The 18,308-nt window shown below is 36.1% G+C and overlaps 1 protein-coding gene across 7 annotated transcripts in view; it reads left to right on the plus strand.

Moving 5' to 3' along the window:
- The first annotated feature begins 500 nt into the window (after positions 1 to 500).
- Positions 501 to 18,308, plus strand: part of CCSER2 (coiled-coil serine rich protein 2) — a 149,795-nt gene continuing 131,987 nt past the window's right edge. For all 7 annotated transcript variants that reach the window (XM_035023162.1, XM_035023182.1, XM_035023184.1 and 4 more), the window contains exons 1-2: positions 501 to 1,952; positions 3,184 to 3,380. In XM_035023162.1, the coding sequence (XP_034879053.1) occupies positions 542 to 1,952; positions 3,184 to 3,380 (1,608 nt within the window). In that variant the 5' untranslated portion in view covers positions 501 to 541. The remainder of the gene's footprint in view (positions 1,953 to 3,183; positions 3,381 to 18,308) is intronic.

The following is an 18,308-nucleotide window of genomic DNA, read 5'->3' on the forward strand; positions in this document are numbered from 1 at the left end:
AATGTATTCCAGTTTTTATAAGATCACATATGCTTTAAAAAATAACAAATCACATTTTATTTTTTAAAGGAGATAATACCATCCGAAGTGAAAAAAATAATTTCGATTGGAAATTGGAAGATGTGTTTTTTATAGAAGTGTTTCTTTTTTAAAAAATACGGTCACCATAGAACACTACATCAAAAACTAATGATGTACTGTATGGTGACTAACATAATAAAAAAAATAATGTCAAAATTGGCAGTCTAGTTTCATTAATTCTGGATTTTGCTATCATTATGCATAGCCTAAGTTTATAAAAGTATTTATAAAAATGTTCTTTAGTTTCTCCTAACATTAATTTATTAATTACTGCATTCAATATTTATTAAGAGCTTTGTAGGAATCATAAGTAGGTTTTGAGCTTTGCTGCATTTCATTGTCTATGAATATACTTATTATGTAATAACCCATGTAATTATGCTTATTTAGGAACCTTTAATCTACTTTTTTGTCTCCTCAGATTCTCTCAAATTTTAAGAACAAATGCATCTTATAGCTCATGGAAGAAAAAACACAAATCAAGACATTTTTGGGTTCCAAATTGCCAAAGTATGGAACAAAATCTGTGAGAAGTACACTGCAGCCAATGCCAAATGGGACCCCTGCTAATTTATTGGGAACTTCCAAGAGTAGCAACGTCAAAAGTTACATCAAAAATAATGGCTCTGATTGCCCATCATCCCATTCATTTAATTGGAGAACGGCAACTAAATACCAGCTCAGTGCACAAAGTGTTGAAGAGCGTAACAGTACTCAAACTTCACATGATAAAGTAATTGATCCTGAAAAACATGCACCTACTCAAGGAATGTTTGATAAAAATGGGATAAAGGGAGGCTTGAAAAGTATTTCTTTACTCACATCAAAGTTAGCAAAGCCATCCACTATGTTTGTGTCATCTACAGAGGAGTTAAACCAAAAGTCTTTGTCTGGACCATCTAGTTTGGGTAAATACACCAAAGGCACATTATTAGGAAGGACTTCATATTCTTCAGTCAGTGCCCCCAAATCACAGTTGAATGGATTGTATGGGAACCGTTCAGGTGGTAGCATACAAAGGCCTAGAGCAAACTCCTGTGCCACCAGAAGCAGTTCTGGAGAAGGCTTAGCACAGTCCCTAGACAATATTAAATCTCTTACTTGTGAAAAAATGGTAAGGTCACAAAGTTTTTCACATTCCATTCAGAATTCATTCCTTCCACCTTCATCTATAACCAGATCACATTCCTTCAATAGAGCTGCAGATCTTACAAAGCCTTATCAGAACCAACAGCTACCCATTAGAGTGCCTCTGAGGTCAAGTATGCTAGCAAGAAATTCCCGACAGTCAGAAGTACTCAATGGGAATGATCACTTAGGATTTGGATTTAATAGGCCTTATGCTGCTGGTGGAAAAAAGTTGGCTTTACCAAATGGCCCAGGTGTAACTTCCACTTTGGGTTATAGGATGGTTCATCCCTCGCTACTGAAATCTAGCCGACCTCCATTTTCTGGCACTATCACAGTAGATGGTAATAAAAATTCACCTGCTGATTCATGTGTAGAAGAAGATGCTGAACTTATGGCTAAGGACAGTGCTACTAATAAGGACCAAGAACTAATTGAAAATGATAGTTATAGAACAGGAAATGACCAGACCATGAAGCATAATGCTAAAATTAGATACCTGAGTGATGATGTGGATGATATTTCCTTGTCGTCTTTGTCATCTTCTGATAAGAATGATTTAAGTGAAGACTTTAGTGATGATTTTATAGATATAGAAGACTCCAACAGAACTAGAATAACTCCAGAGGAAATTTCTCTCAAAGAAGAAAAGCATGAAAATGCACCATCGAAGGATATATTTGATTCCCCCAAGGAAAATGAAAAAAGTAAAACTGACGAGTGGATAGATATAAGTGTCTCTGGTAAATATTAATATTCTTAAGTTTGTTTGCTTTTTCTTAGATAATATAATTGAACTTACATCTAGGATTACCTTTTGATTAATTCCAAGATACTGTCAATTTTGTGGAGGGATGAATCTAGATAAAATTGGGGTAGGGCAACTTTTATCTTCCTATGACTTTTGCTCCCGGTCTTATTTTTCACTATTTAAAACAACAATAAAAATACTCTTCCCTAATGTATCTTAACTTTGTTCTTCTTTGGCTCTCATGTACAGGCCTATTCCTACTGCTTCAGAATTTTTTCTTTTCCCCCACTTCCCTAAACAGTGGCATGACATTTTAGACCGTCTCTTCCCTTATGGTAATAGATGCTGTTTGTTTAGAGTAAAGCTGTGCCAAAGGGTAAATGAGCTAATAATAATACAGGTTATGTCCAATCTAATGAATGTTTTTATCCTAGGAAATTTTCATTTTTTTAAAGGAGGACTTAGATTTCATATAGTTATACTTTCAGAGGAACTATATTTTTTTAACTGAGGAAAGTGAGATTAGTACCTATTAAACATTTCCTCTTATACTTGGTCATCCTGGTACTAAAAGTCTGGAGAAAATATATCTTTGTCCCCAGATAGCCTGAAAAAGAGCAAACTGAAGGGATTGGGTGTAGGCATGTGATCTGGTCAAGGGTCTAGGCTATGCCTACTAACACAGTTTAGTTCAACCCACTATTTAGTTTAGTTGATATTGTTTTCATAGTAAAACTTTCTCTTTGAAAAAAGCAGCGCATTGATATAAATGCATAAAAACCCTTGACTGTCCGAGGGTCTTCTAGTTAGAAGTGAATGCCAGAACAAGTGTTTCTCTTATGAGGAGGCAACTGCAAGGTTAAATGATATATACAGAGTAAGGAGTTTCATGGCCAGTGTGTAAAAGTAAATATCTTAGGAAATATTAAAAGAATATGAAGCTTTATTTATAATTTTAGAAATGTTGCAGAAGTGAAAGATGGCTCCATGAATTTTCTTTTACATAATGTATTGGGAAACATTTCAGTAGGTTATTTAAGATTTTATCTCTGGATCTTTTTTATTATTTAGGATTTAGAAAATGCTATAGTTACTAATACTTTTTTGCCATTTTTTTGCTATAATATATTAAATTATTAGAATTTATAATTTATTTTTGAGAAATATATTTTTGTGAATTAATAACTTTTTTTTTCTTTTTCTTCTTAAAAAATCAATTGAAGACAGGAGTGAATGTACAAAACATACTTCTGGGAATAACTTGATTTCACCAGATACAGATTACAGAGCTGGTTCTTCATTTGAGCTCTCTCCATCTGATAGTTCTGATGGAACATACATGTGGGATGAAGAGGGTTTGGAGCCCATTGGAAATGTCCATCCAGTTGGGAGCTATGAGTCTTCAGAAATGAACAGCATAGTACGTATGAATTTGTATATTCTTTTGCAACATTTTGTTTACCTTACTATGGAAAGACTTGTGATACTGCTTGGATTTTTTTAAGTTTATAAATAGCTTTCCTAGTTTAAAAAAGGAAATTCATATCTGTTAAGAGCCTATAAAACATCTGACCTTAATACATAATAAAGTGTATATTTGTGTCACATGACACTTGAGTTAAATACACTCTCATACATTATATACACAGACGTAAATATAAATAGAGATGCTGTATTCAGGTTAAGCTAAGCTAGTGGTTCTCAAATTTGGGGAGGAAGGCAACGTCTGGATCTAATTTTGGTTGTCATATTGAGGGGCGCTACTGACAAATAGTGGGAAGATGCCAGGGATGCTGCTTAATGCCCTTACAGTGGTATCCACAGCAAAGGATTATCCAGCCCAAGATGTCAGTAGTGCCACTGTTGAGAAATCCTGGGCTAGGCTATGCTGAGGTAACATTTAAGTGCTAACTCAGTGGCTTAACACAATAAAAGCTTATTTTTTACTCTTCCAGAGTCTGTTGTAGGTCTGGAAAACTATATAGGGCAACTTCAGTGTTCTCAGCTGCTTTCATCTTCACCACCACCAAAACAAGGTGGCTTCACCATCTCCTTTTGAGACCCCATCAAAAGGTCACTGTTGTAGAGGAAGAATGCTGCTAGGTCTCACATGTGCAATTACTTGCCATGGCCTGCAGATGGCACATGGTACTTTTACTCACAACCTATTGACCCTATTAAGTACTAACGGGGAAAGAAGTGTAATTTTCCTGTGTGCCTGGAAGGCAAGGGAACCAAATATGGGTCAGCACTAGAAGACCCACCATACATTATTATGTGCGTATTTTAAGAGACATTGCACGTAATGTGGCTAATATGCCACATGAGTAAAGTGTAGTTGGGGTGTTTAAAGTGACTCATTGTAATTACTCAGTATATAAAATACGATTTTCCAGTAGTTGTATGGGAAAATTGGTAGTCTTTGTGGATATACTAAATTCCAAGTGGATTTTTTGGAAATGTAATTTTCTATGTTCTCATAAACCTGTGAATTGGAAAAAATAAACATCATTACTAGGGAATTGTTAAATTTCACAGACATAGGACACATATTTAATTTAGAGAGTATCTCTATCTCATTAGATAAAGGAAGTTTAGAAAAGATTATAGTTTTAGGGCCTTATGTGCTTTCTTACTAGGACTTTTTAAAGCAAGTATGATCAAAGTGGGAGTGAACATTGTGTCCAGCAGATGGCAGCAATAATCCACATAGTACCTGACATTTTTCAGAGGTTCCCACTATTTTCATTTCACTGTTCCTATAACTTAATGATGCCTCTAAAAGAGTTCAGAATGCACCTCAAGGGGCGCCTGGGTGGTTCAGTCGTTAAACGTCTGCCTTTGGCTCAGGTCAGCCCATGTCGGGCTCCCTGCTGCACGGGAAGCCTGCTTCTCCCTCTCCCAGTCCCCCTGCTTGTGTTCCTGCGCTCGCTATCTCTCTGTCAAATAAATAAATAAAATCTTAAAAAAAAAAAAAAAAAAGAATGCACCTCGATTGACCATTAGTCTTTAAGATCTCAGAGCTTTTTTTTTTTTTTAAAGATTTTATTTATTTATTTGACAGAGAGAGACACAGCGAGAGAGGGAACACAAGCAGGGGGACTGGGAGAGGGAGAAGCAGGTTTCCCCGCTAAGCAGGAGCCCGATGTGGGGCTCGATCCCAGGACCCTGGGATCCTGACCTGAGCTGAAGGCAGACACTTAACGACTGAGCCACCCAGGCGCCCCAATCTCAGAGCTTCTGATTTAAGAGGAAAACAGTCTGAGAAAGGATGGAGAATTGATGGTAGATGTTCAAAAAGTGTTAAGGTCTCCTACTGGGATAGTGGATTTACCATTTTTGTCCTGAAATTCTATCAGTTTTTGCTTTTTATATTTTGAGTGTATTTTGTTAGGTGTGTACTTGTTGAGAATTGTTTTCTTGGTGAAATTGGACTTAAAGTCATAATTTAGTGAGCTCTATTCCTCATGCTTTTTGTCTTAAGGCCCTTTTTTCAGATATTAGTATATTTTATCATTTTTATTTATGTATGTTCCATGCTTTTACCATGAACCTTTTGATACTTAGCAAATAGGTTATAATTTTTTTAAATTACAATTTCTCTTTTTCTTTTAACCAGTGAGTTTAGTCCTTTTATGTTTGCATTTATTGATATACTTGGACTTCATTCTGCCATCTTACTATTTTTAATTGTCTCACTTTTTCTCCTTTTTTTTGCCTAGAGTAGTTTAAATGAATATTTAAACTTAACCCAAAAAGAACTTTAACATATTCTCATTTTTCTTGGCCTCCCTGTCCCTCTCACCAAAGTCCATGTCCCCACCCCCTTTACCCCCAGTTCCCCAGCCACCCTCATGGTTGTTCTCCACAACAGTGCTCCTTCAGGTCCAGGTCAAGATAAGGAGCTTTCATTAGAACGTGAGTCAACTGTGTCACTACTAACACAGTTTAGTTCAACCCACTATTTAGTTTAGTTGATACTGTTTTCATAGTAAAACTTTCTCTTTGAAAAAAGCAGTGCATTGATACGCATTTTGGTGGGAGCTCCTCCTTGTCTTGTCATGGACCCTAACAAACAGTTTGTAGACTGACTACTTTGCATAGTGCTTATCTAGAATCTAGGTAATTTTTTTTTGTTTAAATATGAATAGTGTGTTGTTGAGGTATAATTTACATTAAATAAAATGCACAAATATTTTTCATACAGCACAGAGAGTTTTGAATATTTTTATATAATTGTTTAAGTCATCCACATTGTGATAGAGGATATTTCTATCACCCCAGAATGTTTCCTGTGCTTTTCAGTCATTCAACCCCTCCCCCAAAGGCACACCCTGTTTTGATTTATATCACTATAGATTAGTTTTGCCTATACTTCATATAAGTAGAATTATAAACATGCCTATTTTATATCTGGCTTCTTTGAGTCAATATTTTGTACTTTTTATAGTTTGTTTCTTGTTTTGTTATATAATATTCCTTTGTGTGAAGGTAACTTTATCCCACTTATTGATAGACATTCAGGTTGTTTCCAGTTTTTGGCAACTGCTACTGTTGGGAAGATATTGCTACATGTTTTTGGGTAAACATTTATGCATTGGTAAAATATGTAGGAGAGGCACCACTGGGTTATCGGGTATTTATGTATATAGCTTCAGATGCTGTTAGTTTTCCAAAGCGGTTGTACCACTGTATGGTACCACTGGTAGTAAATGAGCATTCTAGAAATCCCACTTTCTTTTGGTGGTGTCTGTCTTTTTGCATTTTTGCTATTCTGGTGGGGGTATAGTATTGCACTGAGATTTCTGTCTTGTGTTTTGTGAGAACTGCTTGTTGAGCACCTTCACCTATGTTTATTCACCCTTAGGATATCCTCTTATGTGACATGTCTTATATTAAGCTGTATTTTTTCTTTTTGGTTTGTAAAAACCCCTTCGTATATTTTGGATATAAATCTTTTTACACACATATATACACACACATTTATATACATGTATGTGTATATATTTCATACATATGGGTTGCTTTTAAAATCTCTTAATAGTGTCTTTTGTTGAGTAGAAATTAACAATTTCAATACAGTGTAGTTTACATTTTTTCCTTTGTTGTTAGCACTGTTTTGAACTGCAAAATTTTCATTTACCCCAAAGTCTTAAAGATATGTTCCAGTGTTTTCTTCTAAAAGGTTTGTTTTTTAGCCTTTTACATTTAGATCTATGAGACACCTGGAAATTATTTTTGTGCATGTTATGAGGTAGAGGTCAAGATTAATTTTTTTCTTTTTTTGAGAAGTTTTTGTTCCCTACTCTACTGCAGAGTTATCTTTGTTATAAATCAGTGATTGTATCAATATATTTCTTGACTCTCTTTTAGTTCATTGGTCTCTTCTTTTATCCATGTGTCAGTGCTATACTGTTTTTATTTCTGTAGCTTTAAGTATTGACATCTGGTAATGTAAGTCTTACAGCTTTTTCTTTTCCAAGGTTTCCCTAGCTCACCTTTTGCAGTCTCTTTAATTATTAGAATGAACACGTCAATTTCTACAAAGAACCTTCAGGGATTTTGAATGGGATTGCATTAACTTTGTAAATCAGCTTGGGAAGAATTGACATGTTTACTACAGTGAATCTTCCAATTCATGAATATGGTGTGTTCTTCCATTTACTTGGGACTTCAGAAATATTTCTTGCTAATGTTCTCTAAAAATTTATACATATTTGCTTTATTTTTAGGTATTTGATTTCATCAATATAAATGGTACCACTTTAAATTTTTATTTTCTTCGTTTTTGTTGTATGTACAAATATATTTGATTTTTGTATTTTGAGCTGTTTTTCCAGTGACCTTGGGGAATTCACTTATTAGTTTTAATAACTGCCTGGAATTTCTACATATATGTGAAGTCATACCGTTTGCAAAGTCTCCATCTTCCCATCCTCCCTTTTATTGGATGTGTTAGGACCTCCACCATAACGTTGAATTGAAAAGGTGATAGAATTTCAGCAAAGTTTTAATAGTCCACCATTAAAATCTCTGTGTGTGTGTGGTGGGGGTGGTTATAGATATCTTTCATCAGATTAAGCAAGTTCCCTTTTGTTTCATTTGATTTTTTTGTGCGTGTGTGTGAGTAGATGTTAATTTTTCTCTACATTTATTAAAATCATCAAAAATTTTTTTCCTGTTATATGTTATCTGTTAGTGTGGTAGATTACATTTCTTGATTTTCAAATGTTAAACCACCCTCTATTCCTGGAATAAATTCACTTGGTTGTGATGTATTATTCTTTTAAATGTTGTTGGGCTTGATATCCTAATAGTTTATTTAGATTTGTTGCATTTATGTTCATGAGCAAGATGGCTCTATCTTTTCTTTTCTTTTCACATTTGGTATCAGGGTTGTGCTGCCATCATAAATGAGTTGAGAAGTATTCCCTGTTTTTTTTTTGCCCTTTCAAGGAATTTATGGACAGTTGATATTCCCCTTTCTTAAATGTCTACAAATTCACCAAATAAAACTTTAGAACCTGGAGTTTCCTTTGTGAGAGGTTTTTAATAACAGATATAATGTTTTAAGTAGATATGCCCATTAAGATATATAGGTATAGTTTTTGTGTGTGTTGCTTTTTGAGAATTTGTCAATTTCATCTAAGTTGTCATTTCTTGGTGAAAGTTATTCAGGGAGCTCCTGGATGGCTCAGTCGGTTAAGTGTCTGACTCTTGATTTCAGCTCAGGTTATGATTTCAAGGTTGTGAGGTCCAGCCCAGTGTTGGGTGTTGCACTGGGTGTGGAGTATGCTTAAGATTCTCTCTCTCCCTCTCCCTCTGCCTCCCACCCCCCTACCCCACTCATGTGTATGCTCTCTCTCTAAAAAAAAAAAAAAAAAAAAAAAAATTCAGGATTACCTTACCTTTTTTTTTTAAGATTTTATTTATTTATTTGAGAGAGAGAGAGAGACAGAGGTAGCAATAGAGAGCATGCACAGGGAGGAGAGGGAGAAGCAGGCTCTCCGCTGAGCAGGGAGCCTTATGTGGAGCTTGATCCCAGAATCCCGGGATCATGACCTGAGCTGAAGGCAGGCGCCTAACCAACTGAGCCACCCAGGCACCCCCAGATTATCTTATCTTTTAACATCTTTATGGTATTATAGTAATGTCTACTGAGCTCTTGCTATAGTCCTGGCATTAAGTATCTTATATGTATGACCTTATTTAATCTTTATAGCAACCCCATGAGATAGTCAGAGATGATACTCAAAATACTCAACACCAGTATCACCATGGCTATTCACACTATTCAGGCATGTACTTTCTAATATCAGCCCAAGAGGTAGGTGCTGTTATTATCTCCATCTTATTAAAAAAAAGGAATAAACATAGAATCCAGGGATATACAGCTAGTACATGGATTTTTAATTTAGCTTGTTCCAGAGCCCTGGCTCTTAATCACTGTGCTATATTGCCTCTCAATATGCAAAATACGTATATGGTCCTAGGACAGGAAAGGATGTCTTAAACACACACACACACACATACTCACTAAAAACCATAAAGAAAAAAATTACTAAATTTAATTACATCAAGGGCACCTGGGTGGTTCAGTCGGTTAAGTGCTACCTTTGGCTCAAGTCATGATCTCAGGGTCCTGGGATTGAGTCCCACATCAGGCTCCCTGCTCAGCGGGAATCCTGTTTCTCCCTCTCCTTCTGCCTCTCCCCCTGCTTATGCTCTCTCTCTCAAAGAAATAAAATCTTAAAAAAATTAATTACATCAAAATTTAAAACTAGACATAGATAATAAATAAAAACAAAGTTAAAAGCCACTGGCTAAGAGATTATTTGTGATACATTTAACAAGAATTAGAAGTCAGACCACATGATAAATTTTCCTTATCAATAAGAAAAAGGCAAAATAATACAACAGATAGAAGATAATAAAATAGTAAATAGCTAATGTGTACTGAGACATACAATTTCACACTCACCAGACTGGCTAAAATTTTAGTCAGATAATAGCAAGTGGGGTGGGCGCCTGGGTGGCTCAGTTCGTTGAGCGACTGCCTTCGGCTCAGGTCATGATCCTGGAGTCCCGGGATCGAGTCCCGCATCGGGCTCCCTGCTCGGCAGGGGGTCTGCTTCTCCCTCTGACCCTCTTCCCTCTCGTGCTCTCTGTCTCTCATTCTCTCTCTCAAATAAATAAATAAAATCTTTAAAAAAAAAAAAAAGAATAGCAAGTGGAGTGAATATGACGAACAATAGAAATCTTTCTTCACTGCTGGGAAGGATAAATTGCTAAATCATTTTTGGAAGATACTTGGCAACATGTAGTGAAGTTGAAGATCCAAATATGCGCTGTTCCAGTAATGTTATTCTTAGGTTTATATCCTAAAGAAACCCTAACATATATGATCAGAGACATGAAAAAGAATGTTTATTGCTGTACTGTCGTCGTTGTCGTCTTCTTATTATTAGGGATAACTTAAATGTTCATTAGCAGGGAAACAAATTAACATATTTAAGTGATCTTATATAGTATATTATACATATTATACAGCAGTAAAAGTGAATGAACTTACACTTATAATACACATGTACCACAAAAATGTAAAACTAAAAAAAAGTTGCAGAACATTATGTATCACTTATATAAGCTGTAAAAACACATATAAAACAATATTATTTACTGTTCACAAATACATAAATGTATTAAAGGGAAAGAAAGCCATTCCTCCAAGAGCCCTGGTTCCTTTTAATGGAAAATGCTATTTTTGAAGCCGAATTCTGGGGGCTAGGTATACTCACTGCTGTTGAAAAGTTGCTGCTCCCAGGCATCTTCAGTGGACAGAAAGAGGGAATATAAGTGTGTGTGTTTATTTATATACATACACATTTACATCAATATTTATTTCTACATTATCTATATATTGAAAACCATGAGTTCATACTAATACCTCCAATTCCAATCCAATGCCACAGGATTCATTCAAATTTTCTTTCTATATTTGCAACCTCCCTTCTCTGATGGTGATAAACCTGGCTTCTGTTATCCTTAAAATATTTACTTATTTGATCTGTTTCCCTCTATGTAACTGATTTCTGTTCTTTGCCACCACTTCCTCTTTCCCATTTATGTCTTTCTCATCCTACCTGGGCTCTGAAACCCCTACAATGGGTCACACACCATGCATGGATAATGTTTCTACCCTGTTTGGGCTCTGATGTACCATATCAGGCCATCCCCCACATATATTCTGCTTAAATTCTTATATCTCATACCAGGCCAACCTCCTGTCTCAAATGCTCCCTCTTCACTCTCATCATTACCCCTAATGTGCTTAAGCCCTGATGTACTAGGCCCACCTGGGCATGGATGCTCTTTTCACATTACTTGGGCTCTAATTTCCCATGTTCACTGTCCCTCTGTATGTATGCCTTCCTTAGCTTGCTCAGTCTCTGACTCCTCATGCCTCACTCTTCCACCCCCAATCCCTACCTGCCAATTTGAAAGAATATTTATGAAGATGCTCTTGGACATCTTAATCTTAATAATATAGGTACAGTATAAACATTCCCAGACCTGTACATGTATCTGTTTTATTATCAAAGCAAATGATAAAAAAATTCATAAAAATCATGAAAAATGCTTCTATATGTAGTAAATTTTATAGAATCTGTATTATTTTATGTGATTAATATGAAAATCTGGGTCTGGAAGTATCCAGACAGCTAAAAGGTTCATTTTTCAAACACTGGTTAAATTCAGAGTTTGACATGAACTGCTCTGATTTTTAGGAAATGTGAATTAGATTATTATAATGGTCAGTGAAATTAATTATAATCAATGAGGAAAGTGAACAGTGTCTTGTGTTGGAAGGATTTATGAGAATCTGGGATTGGCTCAACCATAAAGATTTAAGAGGCATCTATTGCAAAACTGCTTTTTCAAAGGGGGAAAAGTAGTATTTATTTGGAAAAAATATAGCACATATAATACTGTCTTTGTTGTGTATCTGTAGCAATAAAGAACTACATAATCTCAGAAATTAGAAAAATCTCATTAAGGATGCTGGGCATTCTGATTTTTATTGTTGTTTTTGTAATCAGATTCAGACTTTAATTAAAAACACATTTATAAATCTATAGGTGTATTAGTTTTTTCTTATTGCTGTGTGTGACAAATTACCAAAACTCTTAATAGCTTAAAACAACACAAACTTATCTTACTGTCTTAGGACCCAGGCCCCCACTGGACTAAAAAAAAAGTGGGCAAGGCTTTCCTTTTGAAAGCTCTAGAGGGGAATCTCTTTCCTTGCGTTTCTAGCTTCGAGGCTGCCGCGTTGCTCGGCTCATAGCCCCTTCCATCTGCAGAGCCAGCAATGGCAGGTTGAGTCTCACCTCATGTTACTATGACCTTGTCTCCCTCTTCTATTTAAGGACCCTTGTGATTACATTGGGCCCAACTGGATAATTCAGTATACTGCCCTATTTTGAGGTCTCCTCATTGGCAATCTTAATTCATTTGTAACCTTAATTCTTCTTTGCCATGTAACCTAACATATTCACAGGTTCCAGGGATTAAAATATGGACATCTTTGAGGTGGCCATTATTCTTCTACCTAGCCTTAGAGTTTTTTTTAAATAATACGATTATCATATTATTTTGAAGTTGACAAATTTAGCTCTAGTACTAAAAATAAAATAGTAAATTTTAAGCACAGTTTAGCCAAACTCATTTTTTTCAATTTAAGTTACTCTAAACTGATGACATAGTTATTGAAGTGGCCTTCACTAAGGTTTGTCATTGCTGTAGCTAATCATAGATTTTATTATTTGGAGATATTTGAATATTTTTACTTGTAATATTTGATATCTTCCAATAACTGGAAATAACTTATAGCAGCTTGTGTGTGTATGTTTGTATTTACATGTTAGGTGTGCTGCACTATGAACTATGATTTTAAATAAAAGGAGGATAGGATTACTTTATAACTCCCAGCTTTTGTTTTCTTGGACATTGGACCAATATATACTCTGGCAATTTATACATTTACTCTGAATTTTCATTTTAGATCTATTGGTCATACCTATCACAATGGAGATTGTTTACTACTCTTTCCCACCCTTCATTATTCAGTTTTATGAGATTTTGCATTTGTTTCCATTCATCCACTTGGCAGTGCTATATTGAGTCTTTTATATACAGAAAAATTAGATGTTGTAGAATTGAGGACATAGAGATCATTTACTCTTATCCACTAATTTTATAGATAAGGACACCAAAGCCTAGAAAAGTTAAGTTACACAATCACTTAAGAGACACAGAGGAATTAGAAGTTGGAATAAACCAGCTCCCAGTTTATTGTCTCTACTGTACGATGTGGCACCATAAATTTATACTGGGTTTCTTCTTTAAGGTAAAGAAGGTGCTATTCACTGTTGTATTCTGTTTTCTCTTTGTTATTAAATGTCTGCCTTTTGGAAAATTGTTCCTTTTCAGTCTTACTGGAGAATCTTTTTTTTTTTTTTAAGATTTTCTTTACTTATTTGACAGAGCATGCACAAGCAGGGGGAGTGGCAGGCAGAGGGAGAAGCAGGCTCCCTGCTGAGCAAGGAGCCTGATGCGGGACTCGATCCCAGGACCCCGGGATCATGACCTGAGCCGAAGGCAGATGCTTGATACCAGGTGTTCCTATCTTTTTTGAAAATCGAAATTTACAGATTAATTGCTTCTCCTCTTGTCTCTGCACCAAACTATAGTAAACTAGAAGAATGGAAAGGGGAAAGGCTAATCTATGGTTGGATCATTCATTTGTTCAGCATGTGTTTTAAATTTCCACTGTGCTCTGTACTCTAGTTACTGAGAAATACATGTGAATAAAGAGACAATTGCTGCCTCAACAGAAACTTATGATCCACATTAAGAGAGGAGATATACTTAATTCTGACCATTAAAGGAAGATTCCATGTGTGCTTTTAATTAATACATGTTAACCCATTTTGAGTTCAAAGTTTGGGGAAAAGTTTGTATGGCATCCCAAGAAAAGCTTCTTTATGAGTTTAAAATGAAAGAACAGTTTTATTTTTTTTTGTTTAATTTCTGCCTCCTGTTTCTTTGGGGTATATTAATAGGGTCCAGCAAAGCTGTAGCCTCAGGCTGCCAACCTGTTTTTGTAAATAAAGTTTTATTACAATGCAACCATGCCTTTTAATTTATATATAGTCTGTGGCTGCTTTCATGCTGCTATGGCAGGATTGAATAGCTGCATCAGAGACTGTATTGCCCACAAACCTAAAAATATTTACTATTTGGTCTTTTTTTTTTTTAAGATTTTATTTATTTTTTATTTATTTGAGAGAGAGAGGGACAAGCAGACTCCACACTGAGCGCAGTGGAGCCCGATGTGGGACTCGATCCTAGGACCCTGAGATCATGACCTGAGTTGAAATCACAAGTCAGACGCTTATCTGACTGAGCCATCCAGGTGCCCCTACTATTTGATCTTTTAAGAAAGTTTGCTGACTCCTGCATTAGAACACTACAGATAATTTTAAAGATTCAGAAATTAATTTTTCAAACTCAATATAAGTCTATATAAGCTCTTTAGGCTTTCACTTTTCTTTTTGTTATTTCTAGCACCATTCTTTCTCTGGCCTCCAGTGGAAGGCATCCATCAATCCATTCGACATATTTGAGTGACTGTTATGCGCAAGATGTTGAGGATACATTGATCAGGCAGCTATAGCTTTTATTTTAGTGGTGCTTGTGTCCTAATGAGGCCGATGTGGTTGAAATATTTAGCTAACTTAGTAACTATCTTCAGTTAGTGAGTGGGGAAAGCTCTACAGAGGAGAATTACAAAATATGAAAGTATGTTACTGGAAAACTTGGTCTAGTGTGGGTGTTAGGTAAGGCGTTTTTTGGAAATGATATTTAGGCTAAGTTGCCCTAGGGTTAAAAGGGTATATGTAGTTGCAAGGATGTTACCTGTTTTAGTAAACAGCATATGAGAAGGCCTTGAGGCAGGAAGGGATTATGGAATATTTGAGGAACTATGAGAAGGCTACTATAGCTTGAGCACTGACATGGAAGGGAGGAGTGGCAGGAGAGAGGCTATAAATACAGGCTCTTATGGGGCTCAAAGGATTTGGATCTTTGTCCTAAAAACTGAAGGGGAACTGATGGACGGTTTTAAGCTTGAAAGGGACATAATTTGATTTATATTTAAAAAATGCTCTGTATGAAGATTGAATTAGAAGGGAGCTAGACAAGATGCTGGAAGCTCTTGTTCCTGAAGACGGATGGTAGTGGCTTGGGCTAAAGTGGTAGCAAAATGGAGATCTAGAGGGGTAGGTGATTTTGAAAACAGGTTTAGTGGGTGCAATTGGTAAAATTGAATTATTTGTTAACTGTAGGGGAGAAAAGTGTTACCTCCTCACTTTTAGAAGTTCTGACTAATATTTTTGGTTCTATTCATTCTGCCCAAATCATTCTAAATTGTTAGTTTGACTTGTTATTTTTCTGTTGGTTTTCCCATTACTTCTAATGTCAAATCTAAACTCCTTTGACTGGTTCTTATGCTGGTCTGTCTGGTTGCTTTTAACCTCCTATTATTAGGAGAATATACTGGAATATACTTGATATTTCATTCTCTCTCATCACTCTTAGGTTTCTGGCACTAAGTAAGTGTTCAATATATACTTGTTGGAATGGGTGCTGTGATGACATGCCATTTAATTTGAGATAAATAGAAAAACTTAAAGGTACTGTTTAATGCTATTCAGTATTTTTCCATTCATATTATGACATAACCTATTTACAAAGTAAGTTTCTAAGGTACCACGTGTCATAATGGCAAGGTACAAGTAACTAAAAATGTGACATTAGCATGGATGTCATAGTGGAGGGACAGCTTACAGAAAGTTGAGACCGTCTTCATACAGGTAAATGAAAATTTTAAACTGATACCGATACTTTAAGCTGTGCTGTGATATAGCATACAGAACTTGAACACATAGAAGGATTTAATCCAACTCAGCTTTTGTTGTTTGTTTTTTTTAAGATAAGGGGATAAAATGAGATAAGGAAACTAAATTTTTTTGCCAAACTAGTAAATCTTCCATTTGCATTTAATTATTAATGTAGGGTTTTTTTTGACCCGTTAATGTAACATTTATATATGAAAAAAAGTTTAAATTTATCAAATATAGTTGTGATGACCCTTTAAACACAATATTTTTCTTCACTCTACATTATTTCTTATGGATTGTTTATTACAATCTGAAGTTTAATTTAGTAATTATGTATTGAGCCTCTACTATGTTCCAGACATATTGTTAAGTGCTGAAGATACTGATTCAGATAAGGTTATCTTTGTCCTTAATGAATACAAAGTCTAGTATGATTGGCAGATATAAATTAATTATCATACTGTAATTTTATAAGTGATGTGCATGCTATGATTAGTATGCATGTGGTCTCAAAATAATGCAGATGGGAGGTTAACTCCGTGTGTGTGTGTTTGGAAGGTTTCAAAGAGGAAGTTATGTCTGAGTTGAGTTTCAGTGAATGAATACAAAGTTGACCAGTTGGCCAAGGAAAAGAGAGGGTGAACATTCATTTTAGGCATTGAAAACAGCATATTAAACTCCATTTGATGTAATGTGCAATAAGTCTGATGCTCAGCTAAAATGGGCACTCAGTGATGCACTATAACTTGACTGGTTTTAAGGACAGAAAATTGAATCTCAAGGAAATTCAGACTACTGAAGGAGTTGGGGCCATTAAATACATTCATTTTTCCATCATCCAACAAGAGTACTACACCAGATCACCAATGCATTTGGCATTTCAATTTATTAAACATTATTATGATTTTGTTAAATCAACATTTTTAAGTAGAGCCTCCAGGGTGCTGGATGGTGAGCCAAAAGACCGCAAGAGAAACAAAGAGAAGTTTACTACTCACAGGCTGTGGAGGAAGTATACCCCTTGTCTTGAGGGACCACCCAGGAAGGTCAAGGCAGGGTACAGGCAGAAAGAGTGAGGAACTGGGGCACCTGCCTTTATTAGGGTCTATGGGTGGAGTGCTTTGGGGTTCCTTTTTGGGGTAAGGTTAGACCATAAAGAGCAAGGGTTTGGGTAAGCTTAACAGGGGTTTTACCTAAGGGCCACACAAGGGGAAGGTGTTGGGAGGCAAGGAACTTAACATATGCTTGTGATTGTGGGCTGTTATCTAGGGCTTGTACTTGTACAAGGGATTAGTGTCAGTTTAAGGCCCTTGCAGGCAGCTTGGCCAAAAATGTAAGCCGAGGCAGCAATATGATGGAATAGCTCAGCTAAGCTCTCAACAAACATACATGTTAACTGAAATCTGCCACCCACCATTATAATCAGTGTGGCTAAAATTATTCATCTGAAACCTGTAAAGGCTAAAGTAAATTTTAAAAAGATCTAAGTCAAGTCAAGCAGAATTTGACTTGGGTTTTTTGCCAAAGTCTACAACATATTACAAGACTGGCAGGGCAGAGACAGTTTACCTACCTCCTAGTAGAAGTCCCACACAGGATCACACACTGACTCATCTCTCCTTCCTTTTCATCGGGTGATGTGCTTATGTGTTGGTCTTTGTCTCTTTCAGCCCACTGGGAAGTACCACAGAAAGGAGGGAACAGATACTTAAACTATAAAGTTCTCAGGCAATAGGAATAGGATTGGATTTAAAACAGAAGAAACATGGGGCACCTTGGTGGCTCAGTCGTTAAGCGTCTGCCTTCAGCTCAGGTCATGATCCCAGGGTCCTGGGATCAAGCCCCACATTGGGCTCACTGCTCAGTGGGAAGCCTGCTTCTCCCTCTCCCACTCCCTGTTTGTGTTCCCTCTCTCGCTGTGTCTCTCTGTCAAATAAATAAATAAAATCTTAAACAAAAACAGAAGAAACAGAAATGTCTTATTATAGAATTAAAGAAACAGAATATATTTGATTTCTTTTGCTGTTTTAACGAATTACCACAAACCTAGTGTCTTAAAACAACACACGTTTAATTATCTTATAGTTCTGTAGGTGAGAAGTCAGATACAGGTCTCAGTGGGCTAAAATCAAGGTGTCAGCAGGGCTGTGTTCATTTTGGAGGCTCTAGGGGAGAATCCTTTTTTATTTTTATTTTTTTTAACCTTTTCCAGTTTCAAGCAGCTGCCCTTGAATTATGACCCTCCCCACTTCCTCCATCTTTAAAGCCAGCAACACTGCGTCTCTTTCACCACTCTTCCTCTGCCTCCCTCTTGCACTCTAAAGATGATTACAGTGGACCCACCTAGATAATCCAGGATAAAATCCCTATTTTAAGGTCAGTTG

This window comes from Mirounga leonina, unplaced genomic scaffold (genome assembly GCF_011800145.1).
Source record: "Mirounga leonina isolate KUSES-001 unplaced genomic scaffold, KU_Mleo_1.0 Mir_114, whole genome shotgun sequence".
In the NCBI taxonomy this organism is placed as follows: Eukaryota; Metazoa; Chordata; class Mammalia; order Carnivora; family Phocidae; genus Mirounga; species Mirounga leonina.